At 37.0% G+C, this 27027-nt stretch overlaps 1 protein-coding gene across 8 annotated transcripts in view; it reads left to right on the top strand.

Annotated features, from left to right (window-relative positions):
• The window catches only part of Dgkb (diacylglycerol kinase beta), a 690706-nt gene that overhangs the window by 182694 nt on the left and 480985 nt on the right, over positions 1–27027 (top strand). For all 8 annotated transcript variants that reach the window (XM_045135964.1, XM_045135963.1, XM_045135965.1 and 5 more), the window contains 6 exons: positions 4086–4226; positions 11933–11982; positions 14615–14689; positions 16402–16521; positions 23763–23880; positions 26906–26994. In XM_045135964.1, coding sequence (XP_044991899.1) covers positions 4086–4226; positions 11933–11982; positions 14615–14689; positions 16402–16521; positions 23763–23880; positions 26906–26994 — 593 coding nt within the window. The remainder of the gene's footprint in view (positions 1–4085; positions 4227–11932; positions 11983–14614; positions 14690–16401; positions 16522–23762; positions 23881–26905; positions 26995–27027) is intronic.

The following is a 27027-nucleotide window of genomic DNA, read 5'->3' as shown; positions in this document are numbered from 1 at the left end:
TATTATGTTGTGTGTATATGATGTGTGTGTTGTGTGTATATAGTGTTGTGCATTGTGTGTGTTTGTGGTGTGGTGGTGTGCTTTGTGAGTGTACATGGGGTTTCATGTGTGGTGTGTTTGTGTGTGTGGTGAGTGCACTGTGTGTGCTGTGAATTCCTTTGTATAGGTGGTGTGTGTGATATGTGTGTGGTGTGCCTTGTGTATGTGTGCGGCGTGCTGTGTGTGTGGTGTTGCATGGCATGATGGCCCACATTCTGGGAGGGAGGGCTCTCATCTAAGGTGCCAGAGCTGAGCCTCACATGTCCTGCTGCGTGGCTCTTCTGTCCTGGTCTTGTTGATCCTGAGCTTACAGTGCTCCAGCCATTCTCAGGTTTCTGCTGCCCTGCAGCTCGGGGCTTATTGGCACATGCGGCCATTCTCAGTTGTTTTATTTGTGGTCTGGAGAGTCAAACTCCAGGTGTTTCAGGCTCCGCAAGCCCTTACATGTATACAGGACGAGCACTAACCACTGCATGCAATCTCTCCAGTCCAGATCACTGATTGTTAAGACAGTTAAAATGTTCTGTTTTGCCTATGATACTAATGTATTTGTTTAAGCTCATTGGAGGCAAACACAAATGGTGAATACTGGGGTAGACTACGGTGTTTTGGATAATAGTGAAATGTTAAGTAGCACTCACCAATTGTAACAATTGTAGCGGGGGTGGCCCATTGTGGAGCACTGGATTCAAGTGTAGAAATTCAGAATATAAGGAAATCTCTGTACATTTATCAATTTGACTGTGAGCCAAAAGTACTCTAAAATGTAATCTTAAATCATCAATGTCTACTTTTTGAAAACTTCTTGTTATAAAATAACTGTGAAAAATGTTCTCAATATTTTACATTTTACTCTTATTGCACCCTATCAATTTTTACAAATAACATTTATTTTATATCTCAAGTTTGGTATAATTGATCTTCTAGAAGAGTTTCTAAGATATATACCCATACTTTTTCAAAAAACTAATTTGCTTTAAATGTAATGATAATGATTAAAATGTGTGATGGGATATTTAGGTAACAAAATATCATGAATATCAAAAGGCAAATTTCAGCATATTTTTAAACAACCATTACTGAATTTATTTTCAAAAAGTATAATCATGTATGTTTATAATTTTGTCAGTGTATAACTTAAAGACCGCAAAGGCAAGGAGAAAATTATGAGGCACTCACATGCTCCAGTTTTACCATCACCCCAGGATTACCAAAGCAAATCAAACAGCTTGTTCCTTACTTTCATAAGTGCACTAAGCTGAGCATGAATAGTATGTTTTTTTTTTAATTTATTTATTTATTTGAGAGCGACAGACACAGAGAGAAAGACAGATAGAGGGAGAGAGAGAGAATGGGCGCGCCAGGGCTTCCAGCCTCTGCAAACGAACTCCAGACGCGTGCGCCCCCTTGTGCATCTGGCTAACTTGGGACCTGGGGAACCGAGCCTCGAATCGGAGTCCTTAGGCTTCACAGGCAAGCGCTTAACCGCTAAGCCATCTCTCCAGCCCATGAATAGTATGTTTTAATATTACTTCAAATAATTGATAAATTACCTTTTCTTTCCTGTATTATTTAAGCCTTAGTGTTAAAGGATATGAAGTAGGGACCTTGGAAGAGAAGATTAGCTCATCAGCTAGGGTGAATGGAGTCATGGATTGTCCGGCCCATAACTCAACAAACAGTATTGTCCAAGTCTGCAAGTTATGGTCATGACAAGGGTTAGTGCCAAATTGTCTTCTATCATAAGTTGAAACTCCTTGTTCCTGCATCTTGCTAAGTTTTAGTCGGTCAGTTGTAATTATTTTAGGGCAGTTTTAGAAGCTCTTTTAAAACCCAGTATTCAGTTCTTTGCTTCTTTCGACATATAAAAATACCTATTAGTATGTATTAGTGATCCATATGTTATAATAAAGGTCCATTTATAATGTTTGACTCATATCTATTTATCTCACTGTCTGTCTGTCTATCTATCTATGGAGAGGGAGGAATATAATTAATATGAATATAGAGATATGTTTAGAGTAAAAGCAAATAATGAAGTAAAGATGTAAAGCAGTATTTCATAAACTGGTGATCTTTACATGAATAATGAATTCAACTTCAAGGGTCTTGAACAAAAAATATGTGAGTGAATAGGATGAAATAGAATTATAGCAGGTTGAGATAGGAAAGAAAATAATTAGGCAGTTATAAAAGTCAGCAGTTGTGTGTGTGTGTGCATGTATGAAGTTCTAAATTATTTTTCTTGCTTTCTGTCATTATTGACCTTGAGGAAAAATATATAGTGAATGAATAGGATTCCATAGAATTCAGACTTGTCTGATTAGCCATGGAAAATTAAGAATCATTGGTCTGTTTGCCTATATAAATGTGATTGTGAGAATTAAGATAGTATGTATAAAGACCTTGTCATGGTTCCTGACAGATATTAGAAATATAAAAGGTGAATTCTGTTACTAACATCAATACTGGCGATGATAAAACTTACTTAAGAGTTTTCATCAATCATTAAGTTTTATATTTGGGAATTTTGAGGTTTTTAAATGATAAAACAGATTCTTTGTGTGTTTACTTGTGCCTACCCAAGGCTAAAAACAGAATGAAGGGGCTGAAAATATGACTCAGTGAATAAAATGCATGCTGGGCAAGTGTGAATTCTTGAGCTTGTATTCTCAAAAGCCACATAAAGGCAGACCATTATGTCTGTCACATATAATCATAACATAACTACTGCAAAACAGGAGTCAGACTCAAGAGAGATTTTCTAGAAGCTTGCAGGCCAGCTAGCCTGGCAAAGGCAATGACCAACAGTGGGAGACTCTGCCTTTGCTGAGGGGGAAGGCAGGGCCTGATACTCACAATTGCCTTCTCACCTTACATGCATGCTGTGGAACATGCAGGTCTGTATTCACACTCATATAAACATGTACACATGCACGTGTGTGTGCACACACACGCGCACACACACACAGGAGAGAACGATGCCGAGGAGCCAGTAGATGTGCAGTGAGGTGGGTCTATACTGATGAAGGACAGAAGTCTCAGTAGCCGCTATAGGTTAGGACTCTGATAGTCGGTCGTACGTTAGCCCATGACTGCTTTGTTGTGCTGTACCTTCTGGTATAATTGCAGTCCACCTCAAGCTTTCTCAGGTACTCATGATCTGGTTTCATGGTATTGCCTGCAAGATGGAACTAAATTGTATTGTGAACAAGCTGCAATTAGATTTTCATCAGCCATTGCATGCAGCTATTTAATTTCTCTATCTTTGTTTCAGAACAGAGGATTTTGACATAAACTAAGGACTTTTAGGGTTTTTGCTTGCTTGCTTGTTTGTTTGTGTTAATGAGATGGGGTCTTGTTATATTGCATTGTTTGGCTAAAATGTCACTATGTAGACCAGGCTGCTCTCTAACAAATGAACAATCAAGTGAGGACCACGTTGCATCAAAGTATAGCCATCTGCTTACCTATTTGTTAAGTGTCCCTCACACAGGCCCAGATACCTGTTTATTTTATCTTTACTCTTACAAATGGGAATTTTTCTGGATAACATAAAGGCGTCTTGTTTACAGCGATGACAACTATTTGACATAGTTACTTATTTCCTGAATGATTACACATTGACGTATAAGTCATAATGTGACTGACTCATATTTCTTCTTCAGTATTTTAGAAAAGGGAAACTTTTAGTATTTTTCCAGCTAATTTATATCTGTCACTCTCTAACCCAGAAGAAGATGGACCAGAAGTGGCTCCTCAGGCATTGAATCTGTGTGCCAACTCACTCCCTGCCAAATGAGATGCTGACCCTAACACCCTACAGGCGTAGGTAGCTCTGCCCATGACACTTGCAGAGAACCCTTGTTTCAATACTCATAGAGCACACATAGTCTTCTCTCCTCATGTTCCAGTAGAGAATCGGGCTATTGTGTCTATATGGGGATGAGTTTACACTGTCTCTGTGTTTTCTGTTTTCCCCATTTACTCTATGTTGGAGATCACAGTTAATATTTTAAAATGATAAATATTAACATATTTTGCAGGTCTAAGAATGAATAAGGGTGCCATCACCCCTCCTCGCTCTTCTCCCGCCAACACGTGTTCCCCAGAAGTTATCCATCTAAAGGACATTGTTTGTTACCTGTCTCTCCTTGAAAGAGGAAGGCCCGAGGATAAACTGGAGTGTATGTTTTTTTAAATTGAGTTTACTTATCAACTTAGAGGTGGGGGGAAGGGTGGTTGGACTACATATCGATTTAATTAGAACTGCATCAACGTCCATCGTGCAAGTCGTTCAGTTCAGTGGCTGTGATTAGCCATGATGCGCTTAGGGTGGTGTAGCCGCTGGTATGTTGCCCTTCTTCCAGCCAGTAACCCTGCTCATGCTGATGCCCAGGCAAGCGACCGTGCCTCAATTCAGCGGTACACACACACAGTGATGAAGAGAGGAGGCAGGCTAGTTGGGAGGAAATGGTTCATCAGAAGTGTGTGTGTGTGGGGGGGGGGGGGTAGGAAGATGTGACTAAGAGAGGGTAAGGGGCTGAACATAATCCAAATGCATTATTGACATGTATGGCATTGTTAGTAAATATAAGAAAATCCCCATACCGAGAGTCAATCGGAAAGTTACTATTAAAAATGACAGAAGATGCTTTCTAATCAGTATTATAAAACATTATGTCATATATATTGTTGAGAAGTATTAAAGTCTGAATATTAAGATATTGGGATTTATTAATTTAAGACAGTTCATCAAGTCAATACATTACATTGATTTCTTAAGCATGCTTTTCTATCATCTGACTCTTAAAATGTTCTTTTCTTCAGCACTTTTGAGTTAATAAGACATGATTTGAAGCATCCCTTGGAACTCTTTGTAAAGCAGTTGTTTCTCCTACAGGAAGAGAGAGGCCTTCTTTATATTGTGTGAGGAAAGTCTCTGCATGGTATTTGCACCCTTCTCCCACTGGACTCTGTTGCCACCATCAGCTCTAACTCTTTGTTTGGCAGAAGCTTCTCAAAATCTAAAACTGCGAGATTCATTTATAGTACTTGGTTCTGGATTTTATGAATAATTAAACAAAACCTTTGTTTTACAATGGGACAGATAGAGAATTTTTGTTGAAAGTACCTAGCTAGTCTTTTAAATGAAATACAGTAGCTGAGCGCTCTCTGGTGGTCAAATGTACTCATTGCAATACAAAATTTTTCAATGCTGAACCTGAGGCTAATCTTTTGATTATCTACTCTATTTCCAATGCCCTTTTATAAAAATTTGGCTCTGGTAGTTCACCCAAGAATGTAATTAACATGTTTATATTATATATAGTGAAAACAAATTTTAACAATTTACCACTGAAACAAAAGTGAGGTATCCACATTTTAGTACTTCTAAAAAATGCAAAGCATTGTAATGATTTAGAATTGTGATTACAAAGCATTTTGTTTAAACTTTATGTTAACATTATGATACTGTTTCTCATATCCATAAATATTTTACTACAATCATATGATTATTTAAAAGTCACACCTGCTTGGTTATGAATAAACCATATGAATGTGCTTCTTAAAATATGTATTTATTATTCATAAACATTGAATATTTGCATTTCAAGATTTATTTTGTATTCTTAAGAACTTACAGAACTCTCTCTCATTCCAAAGTAAATATTAATGCTTGGCGAATTTCTATTGAAGTGACAGCCACAGAGCGTTTTCTCAGGTGTTACCTCAGCCATGTTTGGGAAGATTATGAAGATATAAGAAAAATATTCTTTCCAGATCTTAGAATGGACAAAGGGACCATCAATCCTCCACAAAATGGCCTGTGATGTGCAGCTTATTTCTAAGTCAACCTGAAGTATGTTGGTTTTAAGGCAGAATGCTGAAGCATCACACTTTATAATTTGTAGTTTGAGTTCTTGAGCCCACACAGCCTTGGTCCATAGTAGCAAGCAGAATGTCAGCTCACATCCCATTCAGAAGCACTTGATGAGACCAATAAAGTTGACCTGGCAATGTCATCAAACGCCTTTCTTTGATCCTTGACTTTTCTAGCTACCTTTTAAGCATATCCCAATTTTAGCTACATTAAAAAAAAAAAAAAGAAGAAGAAGAAAAGAAAGAAAGCCTATGCCTTCATTCTCTGATTATAGGTGAATCTTTATGGCCTGATATTCTATTGTAATTTTCGTCAGCTTTCTTTAGGCTAATGATTTAATGATTTTCCCATTTTTCTCTCTGCTCTCCTGTTTTCACTCTGGCTATATAGCAAAGTCGTGAGGATCCGTGTCTTCTCTTTTCCTTGTAAATGCCAGTGTCTACTTTTTCATAACAAATGAATCACAGTCTGTCCTCCTCCACTTTCTCAACAATTTACCTTGTACTTTTACACTTTTATTCTGTTACATTTACAAACTCCTAACATTCTTCTACACTTACAGATTTCATGACTATTCTCAATAAGTCTTCTCAGGTCATTTATGAAACATTTCAACATACTAGATTTAGTCTTTCACGTAGGTTATGACTTATTAAACATAATATGAACCAGAAGGCTAAAGAGAAGAATAGAGAGAAATAGATGTGATCATGCAGCTAAGACAGATAAGTCGGCCCACAATGGATTTGGCTCTTGCTTTCAGGCAGCTAAGCAGAAGGGAGGCATAAGTACTGATATTGGTCACATGACCTCGCACTGGATCACCCATCAGAGTCCCTTGCGTGACTTGTGGATCCACAACTCACTATGCCATACGTGAAGAATGTCTGCTTCCTGGGCTGGAGATGGGACCTAAAAGTTTCCATTTCTGACAGGTTTGCGGATATTGCTGACGCCCTTGTTCCAACATGCCCATTTTGAAAAGCGGTGGTTTATGGAAATTCTTCTGTCTTCTAAACATTTCCTCTGCCCCAAATTCATCTGAAAAGATTGCTTTGTTCAGAATTGATAAAAAAGAACCATTATTTATATTGTTCTGACAGTTTTTATACCTTGGTTATTAGTATTAATACATCATTGTCAATATTGGCAAAGATGCATTTTCTACCAATTTGTGATACATAAATGTACTTAGTACTTCCTACCGTATCCTGTTTCCCACTTTGTTTTTTCTGCTGTGTATTTGTACAAGGTTTCTTAAGTTTATCCTTTCAAAAGGAACAAACAAAAAGTCCAGAACTTTCTACTTATTTTTTTTTTTTTTTAGTTTTTATTTATTTATTTGAGAGCGACAGACACGAGAGAAAGACATATAGAGGGAGAAAGAGAGAATGGGCGTGCCACGGTTTCCAGCCTCTGCAAACGAACTCCAGACGCGTGCGCCCCCTTGTGCATCTGGCTAACGTGGGACCTTGGGTACTGAGCCTCGAACCCGGGTCCTTAGGCTTCACAGGCAAGCACTTAACCACTAAGCCATCTCTCCAGCCCACTTTCTACTTATTAACAGCCATTTTTCAACTAGTTTTTCTTAATCCAGCCCTAGTTCCTCTTGTTTTCCCTATCTCTGTGAATCTAGGAGGTGGTTAGTAGGGAGTGTGCGCTTTTCTCGGTTACACCTGCACTGGGACTGGGGGAGGATTCCGTATTTTTCTCTTACGCCTGGTTTCAGTGACCAGCCATCCCAGCGAGTGGAAGAGGATGGGGAACCTGTGCTGCTGGGTAGTGCCAACTCTCCACGCTACTTTATGGAGAGCCCTTCATGCCTTCCTTTGATCTCCTTGCATTCCTCAGATTCTTAAAGTTCCCACACCCTCCGTGCAGGCCACCAACTTTGCTGCAGTTCTCCAAACCTTGGACTTCCAGGACCCGTTGTCACTCTGTCAAACCCATGGTCACGTTACTTCATGCGGGACCTTTGTAAGATCGGAGAAACCAAGCATGTTGTCTACGAACCTGGACTCGCTATGGAGCGTTGACGACTGCAAACGCTAACCTGCCTTTGCTGCCTGAGCGCGCGAGCATGTCTAAAAGTCCTCTTCATGGCTCAGTTCCCCGGAGAGTGAGAAAACAAACCAACGCACAAATGCAATAAAAACACTTCTTGACCCTAAATCTATTCATTTCTTCCAGAACTCGTCCACTGCTCTTTAAAGTAATCATTTAATCCTTAGTATTTATTATTCTCTCACACTTACTTTAATGAATCCGATGTATTTCCTCATACTGAGATGGCGGAGGTTTGGTGAATTAAAAGCAGAGTCGCAGAACATGCGTGAGTCCGTGGCCAGCCCTCGCTGTCCTGGCCCCTTGTTGCTCTCGACCCGGGGCTGCCTTTGCAGACTTACCCCTGGTTCTCATGTCACCCGTTGAGAATTCTCATATTTCCTCTGGTGTCACTTCAAACCTTATCGACTACCTGCCTTACTTTTTCACTGTTTTCTTTTTTCCTTGACACAAGGTGTAGCAACTGATTGTTCTCAGTTGAATACATGGCATTTAAACTCATAAGGTGTGCCCCTCAGCCCATCTGGCTTTGCAGTCCGAGCCACATCTACCCTGCCCTTGGCTTGCACCTGCGCATGGGTGTGCGCAGCTTGTTAGGTCAGGGAGATTTTCAGTCGGCAGACAGAGCCCCGCATTTTCATCTGTCTTGCCCGTATTGTACATTTTCCAGGGTTTTTCTTTCCCAGCATGGTTGAGACTTCTCACACTCCATGGATAGATTAAATTGTGACTCCTCTTTCTGTCTCCTAATGGGACTTCTTTTACTTTACATCACAATTTTCATTACCAAACAGGTCTAGCTGAAGGGAAATGAATAGGACAGTATTTTGAAAATAGGTAATTGACATGTGGTAACTTAAAAATAATCTTTAATACGACTGCTATGTGTAATGCTAACCTTAGAACTAATGAAAATCAATTCATAAAAGTCGTAAATATCATGTGTCTGGCTAATCAAGTAACCAAAGTATTTCATATTATTCATCTGCCAATGGTTGTCCTAGCTGTGACTAAAACCCTTGGTTTCAGACCCATTGACTCGTTCCCTTTTTTATTTTGAAAAGCTGTATTTGTTGTTTTCATTGTTATTTATCTTGTGGGAATAAAAGCAAAAAGTAGTTCTCCATTATATTGCATAGCAAAAGATCTAGGCAGTCAATTTTGTTTTAATCTCTACCCTTAAAGTTTAATAGTAAGTATTGAAATACATTTAACAGTAAAAAATGTGTTAAGAAATTCCAATGTAAATACCTTTGATGTTTACAATTTGTTATGCTTAGTAACAGCTACTAGATTATTATTTTATATTAATAGCATGCCATTTGAAGTTAAAAAATGATGCAGTATGGAAGTTAAGGCATTCGGTGAAAAGAATAGAAAAAAATTATCCAAATAAAAATTCCTTTATCTCACATAATGTGCTTTGGCTGTGACCTTTAACTAAATACACGTGTAGGCACATAATTGTCTCTATATAAAGTAAAATTGCATGACTATAAAAATATTTTTTAAAAATGTGGGCTAAATCAGTTCAGAACTTTGTAGCAAGTACCCACTTTTGGAAACCATCGCATTGAGAGAATAATTAAAATCTTGATCTTTTTATGGTACCTAGACATCTTCATATTTATATTATTTTTAAAAATAAGATAATGATTCACTGGAACTTGCAGCCTGTCTTCACTTTTCAATATTGAGAAAAAATAATTATATTATTTAAAGTTTAAATGTTCCCAATAGTTTTTAGAAAGTTGGTTTTTAAAGAAAAGTGATTTGTATAATATTAAGCCAAACAATTTGTATTTACTATGAAGTTCCTTTACTTGATTAGCTTTCTTTGTTAAAATAGCTACTCAAATAAGTCTCAAGCATAAATCTTGCTTAGAACATCTTGTTCTTTGTAAATCTTCTGATGATCACCTGAGCTCTCCCTCTTATGGTACTTGTTTCTTCCTCCTAGAACCGTCTTTTGCATGGTGATCTTCTAAAACAGATTTTCATTTTATTTTATTAAGTATTTATTATTATCATCATCATTATCATCATTAGTTTTTTCAAGGTAGGGTCTCAATTTAGCCAGGACTGACCAGAAATTCACTATGTCTTCTCAGGCTTGCTTCAAATTCACAGTGACCCATCTACTTTAGCTTTCGAAGTGCTGCAGTTAAAGGTGTGCAATACAATACCCAACCATAGATTTAATTTTTTTTTTAACTGTTTTACTCTGCTCTTTACCTCCTCATTGTCTTTTAATTTCATATCTGGGACATATCCTGTGATGGCATTTACCCTACATTTTCTGACTCATTTAATTTCACAGAGAATCTATTCGCATCTAGCGGGAACCTTCCTTTAATTTATTCTTGTCTCACAGATTGAAATTTTTATTCTGCTTATAACATCCCTTTGGCTTTGCTACGGTTACAGCATTCCCTTACATTTGAGCCACTTCAAATGGTTTGATGACCTTTCTCTACCAAGAACTGGCAGAGCTGCTTGTCTGTACTTCTAAGATACACTTAGGCTTCTGTAAGGCACTGCTTTGTTCCTGGCACTTACCTCTTCTTGAGAGGACTATGAATTCTTGACACACAAATATTTTTGTAATTTTCTGATACACTAAAAATCATGAAATACTCAGCATCCACATTTCAGTACTTTTTATTTCTGCATTTTATTCTCAGCATTGAGTATGAGCAAGGGAAATGATGTTTCAATACTGCAGCTAACCTGGTATTAATTTCTCTCAATCCAATACATACTACTCCTTACACTTTGCCACATTGAATATGTTTGTCTTTTGCAAAACTATAAATCATCATGTTCAAGTTGACAACATTTAAAAACTAGTTAGTGATATACAGTCTAAGTTTAAATCTTTGGTATAGTTATATTGTACTGTTGGTGAAATGCAACCATCATTAAATACAATAATAATATATAGTAATCGTGATCTGATCAAGGTCACTGCATAATTATGCCTCCTAGTTATCAGTGTCTCCATTAATATTGCAGAACTCAGACACTGGGATCCTTCAGGAAAGTACACAAACCCCAGCTTCTACTCTTCTATTTTTACAGCTGTGTCACTCTTCTCTGTTGATCTCAAGTGACACCTGCAGCCTCTTCCATGGCTTCCTGGTGGTCTGTGCATTACACAAGGCCGTCTTCAGGCTGGCCTGGGCCCCCATCCTGCTTTCCTTTGCTCTCCGCAGCACTCAGTGTTCTGCATTTCCTTACCTCATTAGTTCAAAGATTAGCTTCCCAGTGAAGTTTCACTTGGGATCTAAACAAATACACCATGACAGCCTTGGGAACACTGCATTTTCATGAGTCCGTACCCTCTGCCAGGAAGAATTCCTCCCTCATTATACATTCCTGCTTCCTCTGCCATGCTGCCTTGGGATCAGGCAAACATAATGGCTTCTGTTGATATAGTGGTCTCTGGTCTGGGATCTCCCTGTATGTCCCACTTCATCTAACTGACACAGCAAATGTGACTCTCATTATAGAGTGGTTATTTTCACATTATAGTTAGAAAAAATAAAGTGGTAGAGTCTAATTTATAACTGGTATCTAAAGTTAAAATCACTTGCTCTTTTATATCTACTCTGTCTTTTAATATCTGGACATTCAGTATTTCAACCTCATCCCTTGTTTTATATTTGAATTGATAATTAATGATCTAATAATAAAAACCTTAAATAAATGGTACTGCTTAATGATTTTAGATATAATCAAATTTTGTTTGACAAGATCTGACATCTAGTTTCTTTATTAACTGATTAATTCATTTTATCTTTTAAAAATATAATGAAATGTAATGGCTTTGAGCGGGGTAAAGCTTGGTATTTGTTTTCAAATTAAACAAAATTTTAAGAAAAGCCACTTAAGCTACCACGATCTTGTTTACCTATAATCTTTTTAACATCTCTTTTATTCTAGTTATGTTTCGCCTTTATGACACGGATGGGAATGGCTTCTTGGATAGCTCGGTAATTTTTTCCTTTAATTTTTATCTGAAAAATTCAAAGGAATGTCTTCTGAAGAAGGCATTGAATAAATGTATAGTTATTACACAGAAGGTTACAACTCATATAATCTTCACCTACTCACACAGAATTTTTGCCATTTGAAAGAGATTAGTCTAAGGGGACAGGATTATTGATTGTTCTTTAACAGTTATGCTGGAGAAAAATAACTTTATTGCTACACTACAATAAATAAGAGAGGGAGGCTGAAAATTTATTAATAATACATACAAGAAAGTTGGAAACACAATCTAGAAAGGAAACAAGTATAACTAGTATTTGTTCTTAGGAAAATATTGATACTACATATAGAATCTAGATAAATTATAAAAATAGCCTTTTTATTATTGTCCTTTAAATTGTAATTTTTGTCATGCATGCTGTTGAAATAGATAAAAGTACTTACACATTGATTTGATACTTCCCTTTTGAAAATATTCCAAAATGGGGACCAAGAAAGAGGAGGTATAGGTTGAAGGAATGACAGTCAACAAAAAGCATGTCATTGAAAATTTCACAATGAATGCCATTGAAATCTTTGTATGCCAAATAAAAATAAAATAAAATATTTCACCTAAATTTAATAAGCAGATTGCACTCAATAGTTTAAGTTATGAAAATCACAGAAGCAACATATAATATCTCAGTGAATATCTGAAAGGCATCATGACATGTTTGTTTCCTATGAAATCTGTGGACATCAGTGGAAGCTTTCAGAGTAGAAATTAATCTCCTAGGTGCACATAAATATGCATGCATGCACTTCATATATTTCTGATTTCACCCAATGAACTCTTATATTTGCTAATATTATATTTTACATTTAATAATTTTCCTGTTCTCCAAAGGGAAATTAAAAGTGTCAGTTTCTGGAATGTTTAATTGTGAGGTACATTTCATGTATGTTTTGGTGGTGGGGCTGAGGATCAAACCCAGGGCTTTGTGCACACTAGTCAAGTGTTCTACCACTGAATGGCACCCAACCTACTTAATTTTTTTAAAATTATCGGCAAGTAGAGGAAGAGAGAGAAGGAAAGAGGGTGGGAGGTAGAGAGAGGGACAGGGAAAGAGAGAGAGAGAGAGAGAGAGAGGGAGATGGGCATACCATACCAGCGCCTGTAGTCACTGGAAATGAACTCCAAATGCTATGAATTCGTGGTGCTCCAGTAAATTGAGCCCAGGCCATCAGGCTTTGAAAGCAAGTACCTCTAACCATTGAACCATATCTCCAGTGCCCTATTTTTGACATATATATAAAATGTGACTGAAATGTACACTTTATGATGAAGTGTGCTTATCTGTTCTCTGGTAAACCTCTCTGTGGTATAACTCAAATCGGTTTTCTCAATCTAAACAGTAGAGTTTCACACATGATGTTACACTGAACAGACTGACTGTATGTTGGCTTCTCTAGAAAGAAACAAAAATGTTGCTATAATTGTGGGATTTATTGTGCTTAAATCTCAGCATTTGTTTTAGCTGATATTTTTTCCAAGTGTGTATGAGTTGAGTATTTCTCATTGAATTTTAGAGAATACTAAATGTACTAGATTCTAATGCATTTATTTATATTTTTGCTTTTGGGGACAACTTTTCTTACATAAATTACATATTTATAATTATATGGGGTTTTTTTGGAAAGAGGTACAACTTGCACTGCTTTCTTGTAGAGCCCATTACTCCGTACATGATAACTGCTTCTTGCTCTTTCCCTCCCCATCCCATAAGTAGAATAGTCTTGATTGAATATATAATTCCTATAATTAAATTATACTGCAAAACACCAGTTTTTGCACTATTTTATGTCTACTTTTAAAATTAGCATGCCAGTTACAAAGCAAAGTTTATTTTTTTTTCTCTGCAGCATGATAAAAAATACACATTAGATAGATACATACAAGAATATTTTAATTTATTTAGCCAAGTCATATGTATTGGCTAGTAATTCTTCAAAGAGTTGACATTTGAACAGAATACTATGAAAATTTAAAATAAAATTCCATCCCGTCGCAAAATAAACTCTACATATACTTGACCTCTAAGCAGTGGCTGTGAACATCCTTCCAGAAAAATTATCCAAGTAAGTAACCTCAACAGTCAATACATCTTCTCTGTGTTTCAAAATAAAAATAAACCTCTCAGTTGTCTTCTCGGGCTTCCTCCCATCCTTCCACATCTGCTCTCCAGCTAAGGGCTGAGGATGTTCCGTGACTCAAACAAAAAAGGATCCCATCCAGTGAAAATACACTTGTGCCCTTCCTTTCATCACTGCAGGAGAAAACTGTTCTTAGTGTAGTGGTGCCCTCTCCTGGGAATGCTTTCCAGCTAAAGTCCACAGGGAAAGGATGCTTGGGCTACTCTTTTCTGTACAGTTAATAAGATCTCAAAAATAAGATTTTCTACATGTGTACACGATTAGAGAATATTGGTCATACAGCTCATTTAATGTTTTGAAGTAAGAAATTATCAAAGTCGAAGATTCACAGGATTCTCCCTCTCTCTCTCTCTTTCTCTCTCTCTCTCTCTCTCTCTCTCTCTCTCTCTCTCTCTCTCTCTCTCTCTCTCTTTCCCTCTCTCCCTCCAACATCCTCCCAAGGAACTAGAAAATATCATTGGTCAGATGATGCATGTGGCAGAGTACCTCGAATGGGACGTCACTGAACTTAATCCAGTAGGTATATGGGTGATTCAACTGTAACAAAATTCTAAATGGTCTGGTTCTTAAAAAAAAAAAAAAAAAAAAAGACAGAGAAAGAGATGTTGGCTTATTAGTATAATTTGATTTTGTCTTTTGTGACTCAGTTTCTATTTATACTCAGAAATCAAAGTGGATCATGAATGAGAAGGTAAGGTACATGTCATGTTCTGAAGCTTGTGGAAATGACCTTTTCTTTGTTCCTCAAGGAAGTTATATTTAGTAGGAGCATGAAGATGAAATTGTCAAGCCAGCTGTGATGGTGCACAGCTGTATTCCCATCATGTGGGACGTTAGCACAGGAGGACTGTGAAGCCAATCTGGGCTTCATGAGTCGCTATATCATGAAAATAGGCAGCAGTAGCCATCTGAAAGAAGGCCTCAGTGCCCAATGGTTCAGTTCTGTTTTCCTTGATTATTCTTTTTGGTTTTGACAGAGGTTGACTATGAAATCCAGGCTGGCCTCAACCTTGAAATCCTCCTGCCTCAGCCTTGAGAACTAAGATTTCTTTTGTGCAACCTCACGCAGTTTAGTTCTCTTATTTGCCTATTTCTGCTAATTCACTAACATACTTTCAAGAGTCATAACATCTTAAGTTCTAAATAGTTTGTCTTTAATCATGAAAATAGTGAACTAATTATCCTGATACCATCATCTTCACAACTTCTACCTAAGTTTCCTTCTTAATCTGGTAGATCAGTGTGGTAGTATGAAGGAAAATGATTTGTCGAATACTTCCTAACAGAAGACACTAAGCAACCAGAAAGTGTGTTTACACAAACCATACCTCCCTCAGAAAAGCAAGTATCATATTTGCCACACCTCTTCAGACTTTGTCCTCATCGTATTTGATAAAAAAAATTCCTGTGTTAGATTAAGGAAATAGGTTTCTTCTTTCATTGAAGTGCTTAGAGTTCTAGATGATTCCTTCCCAGAATCCAGGGATAATGAATGAGAATCTTCAGTGAAAGTTGCATATATAGTATCACAAAGAACACTAAGTAACACTTACTTTAGAATTGAGGGGGTATTCAACTTCATTGACTCATTAAATTGTCACAGCCACTCCATGAAGTAAGTACTAATATCACCAAAATGCTACAAAGAGGTCCTGTGTTAGAAACCTATTATGTAGGACACTTTGGAGTATTATCAGCAAGACATTTTCAAAAAGATGTCTAATCAAATATGATTAGATCATTTCACTTTTGGTTCTATTAAGTTCTGATAGGCAATTAAAAGCAACTTAATTATCTCGCCCATTTCTACTTAGCAAGGAGTTATTTGAGCTCTTGGCCATGAAGTTAATTTGTCCAGACATTTTCTGGCATATATATCAATCTAAAACAATGATCTTGAGAAAGTAATTACAGAACACTTTCATCCTTAAATTAAAGATCTCTTATTTTAGCTGCACTACTCTTTGGAAAAAAAATATTTAAAAGTTGAACACTTATTTCTGAAAGTTGATCACTGTAGAAAGCCGGGTTCTAGACATCAAAACCAAGTGGATTATGTGCTCAGCAGCAGGATCCAAGTTCTGCTGAATGACCCAGCTATACATGCATGTTTCTCTAATGCCACCTAGTGGAGAGTCAAGCATCTGTTGTAACAAGTTCAGTGTAATGATTTACGTGAATATTTTTATTGATTCTTTGTGAGCTTTTCCTCCTGTCCTCCTCTACAGATCCTTCATGAGATGATGGAAGAAATTGACTACGATCGTGACGGCACTGTCTCTCTGGAGGAGTGGATTCAAGGAGGAATGACGACCATCCCGCTTCTTGTACTTCTGGGCTTAGAGAATGTAAGCACTTCCACTTTGTAGCGTCAGATCCTCAGTCAAGACACTCTAGTAATAGTGTTTTCCCGTAAGTGATTTTTGTACTTATAGGCTAAGTCTGTGTAATAAGTTTTTTTTTTTTTTTTTAATGAAAATGATAGTATAAGAAATAGAGAGAAAAGGCAAGGAAGAATGGATGTTTGGTCTCCCAGAGCTGGTAGGTTCATGCTAGACCACTTGCCTCACAGGCCCAAGGCCCAAGGCTATAGGGTCCATGAAAAAGTTCACAGAAAAAGAAACAACAAGCAAATAACGTGTGTGAGACTTGGAAGTGAGAGAGAAAAACTACAGAGAGAAATTTATTTTATTATTTTATTTCATTTCATTTTTGAGGCATGTCCAACATACTGGTCTTTTTATGAATGAGAAGGCGAGAAAGTTGGGCTTCCGTCCGCTCCAATCGAAGTTCAGACATGTGTGTCCCCTTGTGCACATGTGTGACCTTGTGTGTTTGCATCACTGTGCGATTGGCTTACATAGGATCTGGACAGTCAATCATGAGACCCCAGGTTTTAAAGGCAAGCACCCCAAGTGCTAAACCCACCCACCTCTTTTATAATGTCACCAATTTCTTTGACATGATATTTTCTTTGGATATAATTCTTTAATAATTATGTAAATTTAAAATTTAAAGATAGATACTTGTGAAACTATCAAACTAGTGTAGTTAGTTTAGCCTGCAGATCTTACATGCATTTAACCAAAGTATTTAAAACAGATCCTTCCTCAGTTTCCACTGGGGCTTTACATTTAATCGAATGGAATCTTTTGTGCTTTGTTTTGTTTTGCTTTGTCTGGAGGTAAAGTGTACCTCTAGCCCAGGACTTGGAATTCATCCCATAGTCTCAGGCTAGCGTGGAACTCAGAGCGATCCTCTGCCTCCAGAGTACTGGGATTAAATATGTACGCCACCAAGCCCAGCTGGATGAAAAAAAATTTCTGCTTTCAATGTTCTCTCAGTTACATATGTATTTTTTGACCTGTAATTATGTTTTAAAAAGTTATATTTATATTTTTATTACAAAGGGTTGGTTGGAAACTGAACATTTTTTAAATAGTAGCCAGAGCTGTATTTCCAATTTAATCCACTAGATGGTAGGACTACATTGTTTAATATGAAGAAGGAACCATATGGGATTGGTAGTTTTTCCTCTGTAAAGAACAATCCCGAAAGAAAAAAAGTCCTCACTTTGTTTTAAAGAATAAAGCAACTGTATTTAAGTCATCTTTTAGTCAAATGCATGAACCCTATTATCACGTGTAATGATCATAAAACAGAAAACATCTACTTGGTAGAAATAGCATTTTAGATTCTAAGGAAGGTGAGTACCTGAGAAAGCAGGACTTACAGTAAGACAACTGAGGGATGAGAGTCATTTTTTAGTAATTGAGAGTTATGTCCTTGATGCAGGCAGTTAATATGCTGTCACCTGTGGGGAATTTGATCCATGGTGCCACAGCCCAATCCCAACCTGTCGTTGGTCTGTCAAACTGAAACTGTAGATGCCTCGTCCTAAAGTGGGCCATTCACCAAGGAAGTGGACTTGTTGCATTGTTCCGTATAGTCTTGTCTCTCCTCAACTAAGAGCGGGGGGTCGATTCTAACTGATAGTGCATGCTAAGTACCACAGTGTGTTGGATACTGGCTGCTGTGTGCCAGCCAAATCACAAAGGGAGGAATGCCATCCTAAGAGGGCTAGCCTTATTCCAGGGTGAAGCTCAATGGTGACGACGCACTGTAGTTTGTTTTTATTTTTTGTAGACTTGAAAAAGCTAATATATTTTATTTTCTACTAAAGTTGGAATTGTAGGCCTAATTCTTTATCAAATTACTATCTCTCTCATGAGATCACTTGTAAGAGTTTCTCAAAACTTCACAAAAAAAACCAAACTAATCAGGAATGGACAAAGTTCTAGTATCTGTTGATAGTGAGTTTGCATAGTGATCTTGATTACAGCTACAGAGAAATTTATATCTGAGAATTAGTCATTCTTTCTTCATTAATTCATTCATTGAAGAACTTTTGCTCTTTTTATTGTTTGTTTTTCTGGGGTAGGCTCTCTGTAGCCCAGGCTGACCTGGAACACTCTCTGTAGCCCCAAGATGGCCTTGAACTCACGGAGAATCTCATACTTTTGCCTCCTGAATACTGGGATTAAAGGTGTGCACCACCATGCCCTGCTTTGAAGAATCTTTTTAAGTCTCATTGAATATCTTTTTTTTTTCTGATAACTGCCTCTTGTTTAGTAACTGGAAACTATTAAAGTACAACACAAATCATTTATATTTTAAGTCTATAAAGTCTCCACCAAACCACACTTAAAAAAAAAAAAAAAAGTGAAGCCGGGCATGGTGGTGCACAACTTTAATCGCAGCACTCAGGAGACAGAGGTAGGAGGATCACCGTGAGTTCAAGGCCACTCTGAGACTACATTGTGAATTCCTGATCAGCCTTCTGTAATGCCCCAGTTTGCCAGGCTCTGGTGTCTCCTCACACTACTTTGTCATGGTGTGAACAAAAAGAACCTTATTTCTAATCACTCAAGTTTGGGAAGCTAGCGTCTCTTTGCACACTTGTACCAGCGTAGGAAGCGAGGGGCTAGTGGAGCGGCAGACAGTCAGTGAGCGTCACCAAGAGATCGGCAACCCGGCTCTTTCATTAACTGAGTGGACTGTTCTGTGCTAGAAAAATGGGAGAAAATCAATCAAGAACATTTCTTTCCTTTCTATAAATTTTAAATTCAACTATTCCCTTTTCCAGTTAAAGAAGATAACTAATAATGCTTCAGCACTGACGTCTTAATCCTTCACTAAAACTTTAAGGAGAGTGTGTTCATTCATGTCATCATAAAACAGTAGTAGTTGTATATACAGTGTACAGCTTCAAATGCTATAAGGAAGCTGAACTTCTTGAATGTGGCGTCTGTGCTCATGGCCCGAACTGCTTTCGAACGAAATAATCTCGTCATCTCACTATCAGGGCTCAAAGGATGCTGGTCTTAAGCCTTATATGTAACATAAACTGTGCTTTTGACTGAGAGCTTTCAGGGTAGTTTTTTTTTTTTTTTTTTTTCCTGATCCACTAAAGAAAAATACGATGCTTTCTGTGATGATATTTATGGTTTATAGGAGATGATATGCCTTTATTAAATTAATTATAGAGAACTCTGTCATTCACATTCCAATTTGTATTTTTAAAAACTTGGTTAATAGTTTTTGTTCCACTATCTTTAATGATATAAATGTAGCATATTTTTAGATTCTATAGTAGGTTGCTCAGAAAAAAAAAATATTACATGGTGTTATGTATTAGAGAATTTGCACTGGAGTCTTACGAATTGCCAGCCTTCCCTAAGGAAGCAAGGTATATATGAAAACAACTCGTTGCAACTCTATACAGGTTTTAATTCTTCTCTCTGCATTAGCTTTTACCAGGACTAATATAACTATTTTTTGTTAAAAAAAAAAACAGTTTATTCTACATTGATGTAACTTTTTATTGGCCTTACCCATAAAAATTTCAAGGCAATTTAGTGGTCATTATTGAATCAGTTGGAGGTAATTTGCAACCTTAGCATTTTTTTTTTTTTTTAGTCCACTGAAACAGGGCTAGGTGTGCTGCTAAGGGAACGTGGGCGCAGTATGAACACAATTTCTTCTTAAGGTATTTTGGAAGGAAATATTTAGAGTAACCCTAGTTCACTTGAACATCATAGTTTTGGAATTATTTAGGAAATAAAACCACATGATTTTAGAAACCTCAAAAATAATGAAAAGCCCTCATCAAGACTCAAAAGCATCTTTTGGAGCATGCTTTTGGCTACTAGGGAGTCAGGAGCAGACGAAGATGGCAGCCCACTGTGTCTCACGGCTGCCTGGCCCAGGAATCAGAATTCCTGTCCTCTGTGTCATAGCACAGACCTGCTTCACTGCAGCTCACGGTGTGGTGTCAGGTGTTGAACGCCAAGGGCAACTTCTGTGAAATAAAGTGGAGTCGACCTGTAGTCCTAAGTTCATTCTGCTGAAACATTGGAATGCTATAAAGCCCAGCCTCATGATGGTAATAGTATTTGCTGTTTATATAACACCAGTCCTCAAGAAGCTAAATTAACTTCACAGTTATTGTATAATGAAACCTCACACCATAGCCCAAGAAAGGAAAGTGGGTACTTTCATTTCATTAGAGAGGAATATCAAGAGAAAAGCCAAATAGCATCTTCACATTTTCATAACAGGCCAAGAATCAAGCCTTTTGGAGTCACCATTCATTTCATTTTCTTTTTTAATAAGTGAATTCCATTCCTGGCAATACATGTATATTTGCTATAGAAGTGTTAATCAGAATATGTCCCATTGCTGATGGAATACAGAAGGGACTGATTCTGTCTGTCCCTCACCACATTTATAATCTAAACAAAACAAATACGACAGGACAGGAAAGGGCCAGGAGCTGTGGTGTCATTTGTACTGCAGAGAAGGAGCTGGCTCTTGGTTTCAATTTCTTCTTTTAAAGAAGCTACATACATATTTTATCCCGTGCATATTTTGGCAATGCAACCGGCTCAGAGCTAGAAAGCTATTTAATTTTTTTTTCTTTTTTTTGGTACAGCATTTTATGCCCGGGTAATGGATTTGTACATCAGTTACAGCCTGTAACATGGAGAAGTGTTCTGATTGACAGGACACCCACGTTCAAACTTGTTTATTTTTTGATAAGGAAAATGCCAGCTAACTTAGTCCATATGTGCTCTCCAACAGGATGGGGCTTATTCACATGCAATGGACAATCACTTCAAATAAAATGACAGCGATTGTACAAACAGCAATATATATGAAAATTAGCAATTTTTCCTTGTCTACTTACTTAAAACCACTTTAAGGCAATTTAGTGCTTCTTTTAAAGTTGATAGTGTTTTTCAATAACATCCCCATATTGAAGTATTTCAGACAGTAATGTTTAATTTTTTAACATATTAGAAATGTTTAAAATGTAGACATATTTCAGAATGTAGCCATTTTATTCATTCTCATGTTCAAATTGTACAGCTACTACAATTACTTTCTCATTTAAATGGGAACTGTATTTAGAAACTACTACAAAGCTGCCTTTTTATGTTTTAGAGGAAAATTGCAACATATATATTCTTGGACAATGTCTTCTTTGCATGATACCTTCTTCACAGCTTCTCTTGTTGGCAGCTTATGAGCTGCTTTTACAAAAGGCAGATATATTTATATGAAATACTATTATGAGCTGTCAAGAATTGAGAAAGTTTTGAGATTCACCATCCTTGAAGTTTTAAGGTGTTAGCTTGCCACATTTCTTGGATGTTGGCAGAGGACATGAGTCTCCAGGGTCCAAAGCAATTGGCTTTATTACTCACCACAAAGCAATTAGCAAGCACATCAGGGTTCAGCCATTTTACCTTTCTTCCTAAGTCTCCTGGAGATGATGGGGTGTGACCCAAGTAATTGCAGTACACAGCACCAGAGCTTGGAAATCTTGGCTTAAGGAAACTAACTCTCTTATAATATGCCATAAAGAAGTCTGTTTAGATTGTGCTTAGGAGAGAGCATCGTCATTGGACTGAGCAGTTAGTGAACTTGCCCTCGCCTCTGGGGGGAGATGTATATCTATTGTCCAAGACTGTTTACTCAGGTATCTTTGCAGAAATTGTCTGCACAAACCAAGACAGTGCTTCAGCCTCTAAAATGCGCAGATATTCAAGAGGCCCATTGAGAATTACCTCCCAGGAAGTATTTTCATTAATGTTTCATCTTGTGATGCAAATTTGACATTTCTGGTTCTAATGTAAGAATTAGTTACTATGGATTTTCTCTGGTATTATAAATCAAATAGATGTTTTGTATCCTGACTAGGAATAGGAATGATGGCTAGAAACATTATTACCAACATTTTATCATCAATAGAAATAAGATGATTAGGATCTATTTGTATTAACCTTCTACTACAGAATTGGTTTCCCAACATTATTTAATGAATATGTTCTAAGAAATATTTTCTTAGATATATGTTCTAAGAAATTATTTGATGAATATGTTTTAAGAAATAAGTATTTTGCTAACTGGAAATACTATGAGCTTTATTTTTGTCAATAGAATTTCAGCGAATTATGTCTGTAATTAAGTTTCTCACAAATTATTGAGTGGGGTGCAAAATTATGATAGCAAGATTAATGTATCACAGCTATTTAATATGTTTGTCTTCTTGTAAGGAGTTCAAGACTCATTAATGATGCATCATCTCACATCATTTTAGTTTTGAACAACTACAGATGTGATTACCCATCACAAAAGTGTTTATTATGATATTATGTATGTTTATTTATAACTGCAAACAATATAAAATTGTTGGTCAATGTGTGAATTAATAAAAATTGAAAGCTCTCTTGTGGAAAATAGTTATAAGGATTGTTATTTACATAATAATGCAATTTTTTTATTTGTATCATCATTTCATAAGAAAGGTTTAAAATCATTCAGATTTTATAAGAAATCCCAATAAGATAATGCGATAATATTTATATATTTATGATTTGTATAATATAAATATATAATTATATTTATTTATAATTACTATTTCCTTAAATACTTATTCATATTTACAATTTGAAACAGAACATATTGTTATGAATTATAACTTATTGGGACTCTGGAAATGGAGTCCTAGAATATCACTCTATGGGCCATTGTACGTACCCCAGCCCTCTATCTTATTCCCAGACCAACCTCATTCTGAATTTTATAGTTTCCACTACTAAGGGTTCACATTCTTTGTAATTTTTCCTTGCTGGTGATGTTCCACTAGAGTCTTCCCTCTCTGTATTCATTTGTTTATGAAATTGTGCGAAGTATAAACTGTTAAAAGGTGAGGCAGGCATGGTGTTTTGGGGGGCCAGTGCTGTTTGACAGATCATCGTGATAGTGTGGGCTATTGCTGTTGAACTGTTGACAAGAGGCAAAACTTTGTGGCTGCTAGAGCATCTGAGATTCGTTAGCGGGAAGTCATTTGCTAGAGCACATGTGTTTTTCTCAAGACTTTGTGGCGAACTTGAGGAAAGTCAGAGATGAAATAACAGATTGTCTTCAAATGCTTCAAGTCCAGCTCTGAGTTTTATTGGCACTTACACATTCTACTGTTTATTTCATTGAGTGAAATCTGTTTCTCTTGCGTCCCGTGCAGAACGTGAAGGATGATGGGCAGCATGTGTGGCGACTCAAGCACTTTAACAAGCCTGCCTACTGCAACCTCTGCCTGAACATGCTGATCGGCGTGGGCAAGCAGGGCCTCTGCTGCTCCTGTGAGTGTGCTCCCCGGCCTGCATGGCAATGCCTAGCTTAAGGAAGGCTGAGCTCATGCAGTAGTCCTATTGGTACATGGTGATGACCAGCACTTGGTCCAGGCTCTCATTCTTATGGTTTAAATTATCCCACAGTTTCACCTTGCTTAAATCTCTATGTTCACCTTTACCATTTTTTCGGGAAGCCCATCCTTTGGAAAAGAAGCAAGCATATGTTCCAACTCTTTCGTGATTTTCCTTCCATTGTACTTGAATTCCAGTTTGTTCATCTTTTCCAATTATTCTTAGAATATATGGAAAATGTCCACTAATTTTCATGTTTATATCATTATTGCTTTTTTCTTTTTTTAAGAAAGGTTTCATTTAAATTTATTAGATTGAGAGAGAGAGAGAGAGAGAGAGAGAGAGAGAGAGAGAGTGTAAATATGTGTCAGGGCATTCAACCACTGTAAATAAACTCCAGACAAATGTGTCACCTTGAGCATCTGGCTATGTGGATCCTGGAGAATCAAACCTGGGTCCTTTGGCTTGGCAAGCAAACACTTTAACCACTAAGCCATCTCTCCTTCCCCTCTCTTATTGCTTTTCCAAGTTAGCCAAAATTTTGATAAGGATTTTTTAGCAAGAGTCAATTTAAGTCTTTAAAAAAGACAGGTAAATTACTTACTTAAAAATAAATTTGCATTCATATTACGAAACATTATTAGGCTCTATTAGGCTGGTTTTACTGTTTACAAAAGTCTTCATATGGCTATAGATTTTGGATTACAAAGTGTCATTAGTTCATACGTTGTGTTTCTTTTATTCATTTCAGCTTAATTAACTTTGCAAATTTTATTTTCTTCTGTTAAGTCAGCATTACCTATTGGAACTTTCTAAGATGGTATACAATAGTTGATTTATGAAAGAATGTAGTAATTTAAAATCTACCATGTATCTACCTGAAAAAAAAATTAAGTAAATTCCTTTTAATTCCTGCTAAAACACAGTAGACACTGTGCGCTTATCATTTCAAGTCAAGCTCTCCATGCCATGTCTTTTTCTGCTGTGGTCATCACCAAACCATAAAGTTTACAGAAACATCTTACTCCAGGAAAATGCTGGTAGACATCGTGGACACACAGAACTCATCAAAACAGAAAATTAGAGGCTACAGAGCGATCAACACTAAAGAAGGGTGAAAGCAAGCACTCCAAGGCTCAGGGAGTATTACAGAAGGCAAGGGTTTGGGAGAAATTGCTAGTGCCATGGGGGAGAAAGGTGAGCCCTGAGGTGGTATCCTACCCACAGAGACTGACTGGGGCAATGTTGACTCCATAGTAAATACCAATAACTCCACTGAAAAGGGCCTGCAGTGTAATGGGAGTGGGGTGAGGAAACCTAACCATTTGATGGACAATGATCAGTTTGCAATACGTTCATACAATAAAGTTCTTGATTCAAACAACTGAAAAAAAATCAATATATTGTTGTTTTTTTTTTTTTTTTAAATTTGGTTTCTGTACAATACATGGTCCCCAGAGTTTCATTTTCAGTTGAGTTCTTCAATACTATGTTTGAATCTTTGGTTTTCAGATGCATATTTGACATGAAAAGCTATGCCCCAATGCCTTACATGTATGTGATTTATTAAGTGTTTAAGGATTTTAATGAGGTCTGGAAGGCTAGGTACACTAGAATATTCTCCATGAACAAAGGAGACACTGTTTTGAAAGTTCTATAACTTCTTAATAAGATGAGATGTTATGTTAGATTATCGGTAATAATGTTAAAAAAAGTAAGTCACAAATTAGTTGGGTAGTGTTATATAAAAAGTAAGTACCTTACAGTGCTTTTCTTGGTGTGGCAAATGCAATATTCCAACATGATTTCTGCTGTAGGATAGGAAAAAATGTGGTATCACCTCATTATTACTAAACTAACTCACAGATATTAATATTTTAGAAATTTTATTATATAAGTACTATGAAACTTTCAATGATTTTCATTCTTACTTTAGGAAGTGCTTAGTTTTGCAGAGGACAGTATCTTGTTTTAAATTTTTGTTTCTTTTACATATTTATGAATTTTGAGATATTAGTTTGGAACCAGAATCTGTTAAAAGGACACCTGAGCTGGCCATGGTGGCTCACACCTGTAATCTCAGTATGTTGGAGGCTGAGGTGGAAGAATCAGTGACTCTAAGAGCAGCTTAGGCTACAGAGTTCCAGGTTACTCTGGGCTAGGGTGAGACCTTGTCTGAAAACAAACAAACAAAAACGCAATACCTATATGTGACTACTTGTGTTCAGTCTAAAATGAAGAAAGATATGAAGAAGCCAAAAATGTGTATGTTTTAGAGTTATGGCATGGACTATGTGAGTGCACACCTATACACCTATATGCATTTGCTTGTGTAGATGTGTGATACATGCTTTGATATATTTTTTCCCAGAAAAGCTTGTAAAAGGCTGTTGTTTTGGACAAACAGCGCCATGATGGAAAATGAAGAATAAACCTTCATGGAAGCCTGGAAAGATGATGAAGGATGAAGGCAGGTCTCTAGAAATAGACAAACCAGCCATTTAAGGTTTAGAGAAATCAATAGACAAAAGAGCTTAAAGTCACGGGCTTTTATTCCCAGGCCCACCAGCTGCTCTCATGCCTATACTTTGTGAAATATAGATCTCTTCCTTTTAGCAAATGACACCAAGCCATTTGGCAGTCATCAATTTGTCTTTAATATTTTTGTCATCTGGGAATTATTGTGAAAAATTTGAGTGAGGACTGATTTAATTAAGCATTTCCTGCTATGCCATGATAGAGGAGTCTTGGTTTTTCACATGCATAATACTTCCTGTACTAATTGGCCTTTTGTATTCCACAGTAAAAACAGTCGACTTGGACTTTTTTCCTTGATGTGGCTGATTGCATTGATTAGGGAGCAGTGGATGGAAAATGAGGTTCTGTTAATGTCATTCCTTCCCTATAAAAGTGCAATCAGGACCGGGATTAGCTCTGAATTTGTGTCCCTGTTTCCTTTCAGTCTGCAAGTACACAGTCCATGAGCGCTGTGTGGCCAGAGCGCCTCCTTCTTGCATCAAGACCTATGTGAAGTCCAAAAAGAACACGGATGTAAGTGTGTGACCAGGAAGCGCTTCTGAGGGT

Source organism: Jaculus jaculus, chromosome 16, assembly GCF_020740685.1.
Source record: "Jaculus jaculus isolate mJacJac1 chromosome 16, mJacJac1.mat.Y.cur, whole genome shotgun sequence".
In the NCBI taxonomy this organism is placed as follows: Eukaryota; Metazoa; Chordata; class Mammalia; order Rodentia; family Dipodidae; genus Jaculus; species Jaculus jaculus.
This window is presented reverse-complemented; position numbering and strand designations above follow the sequence as displayed.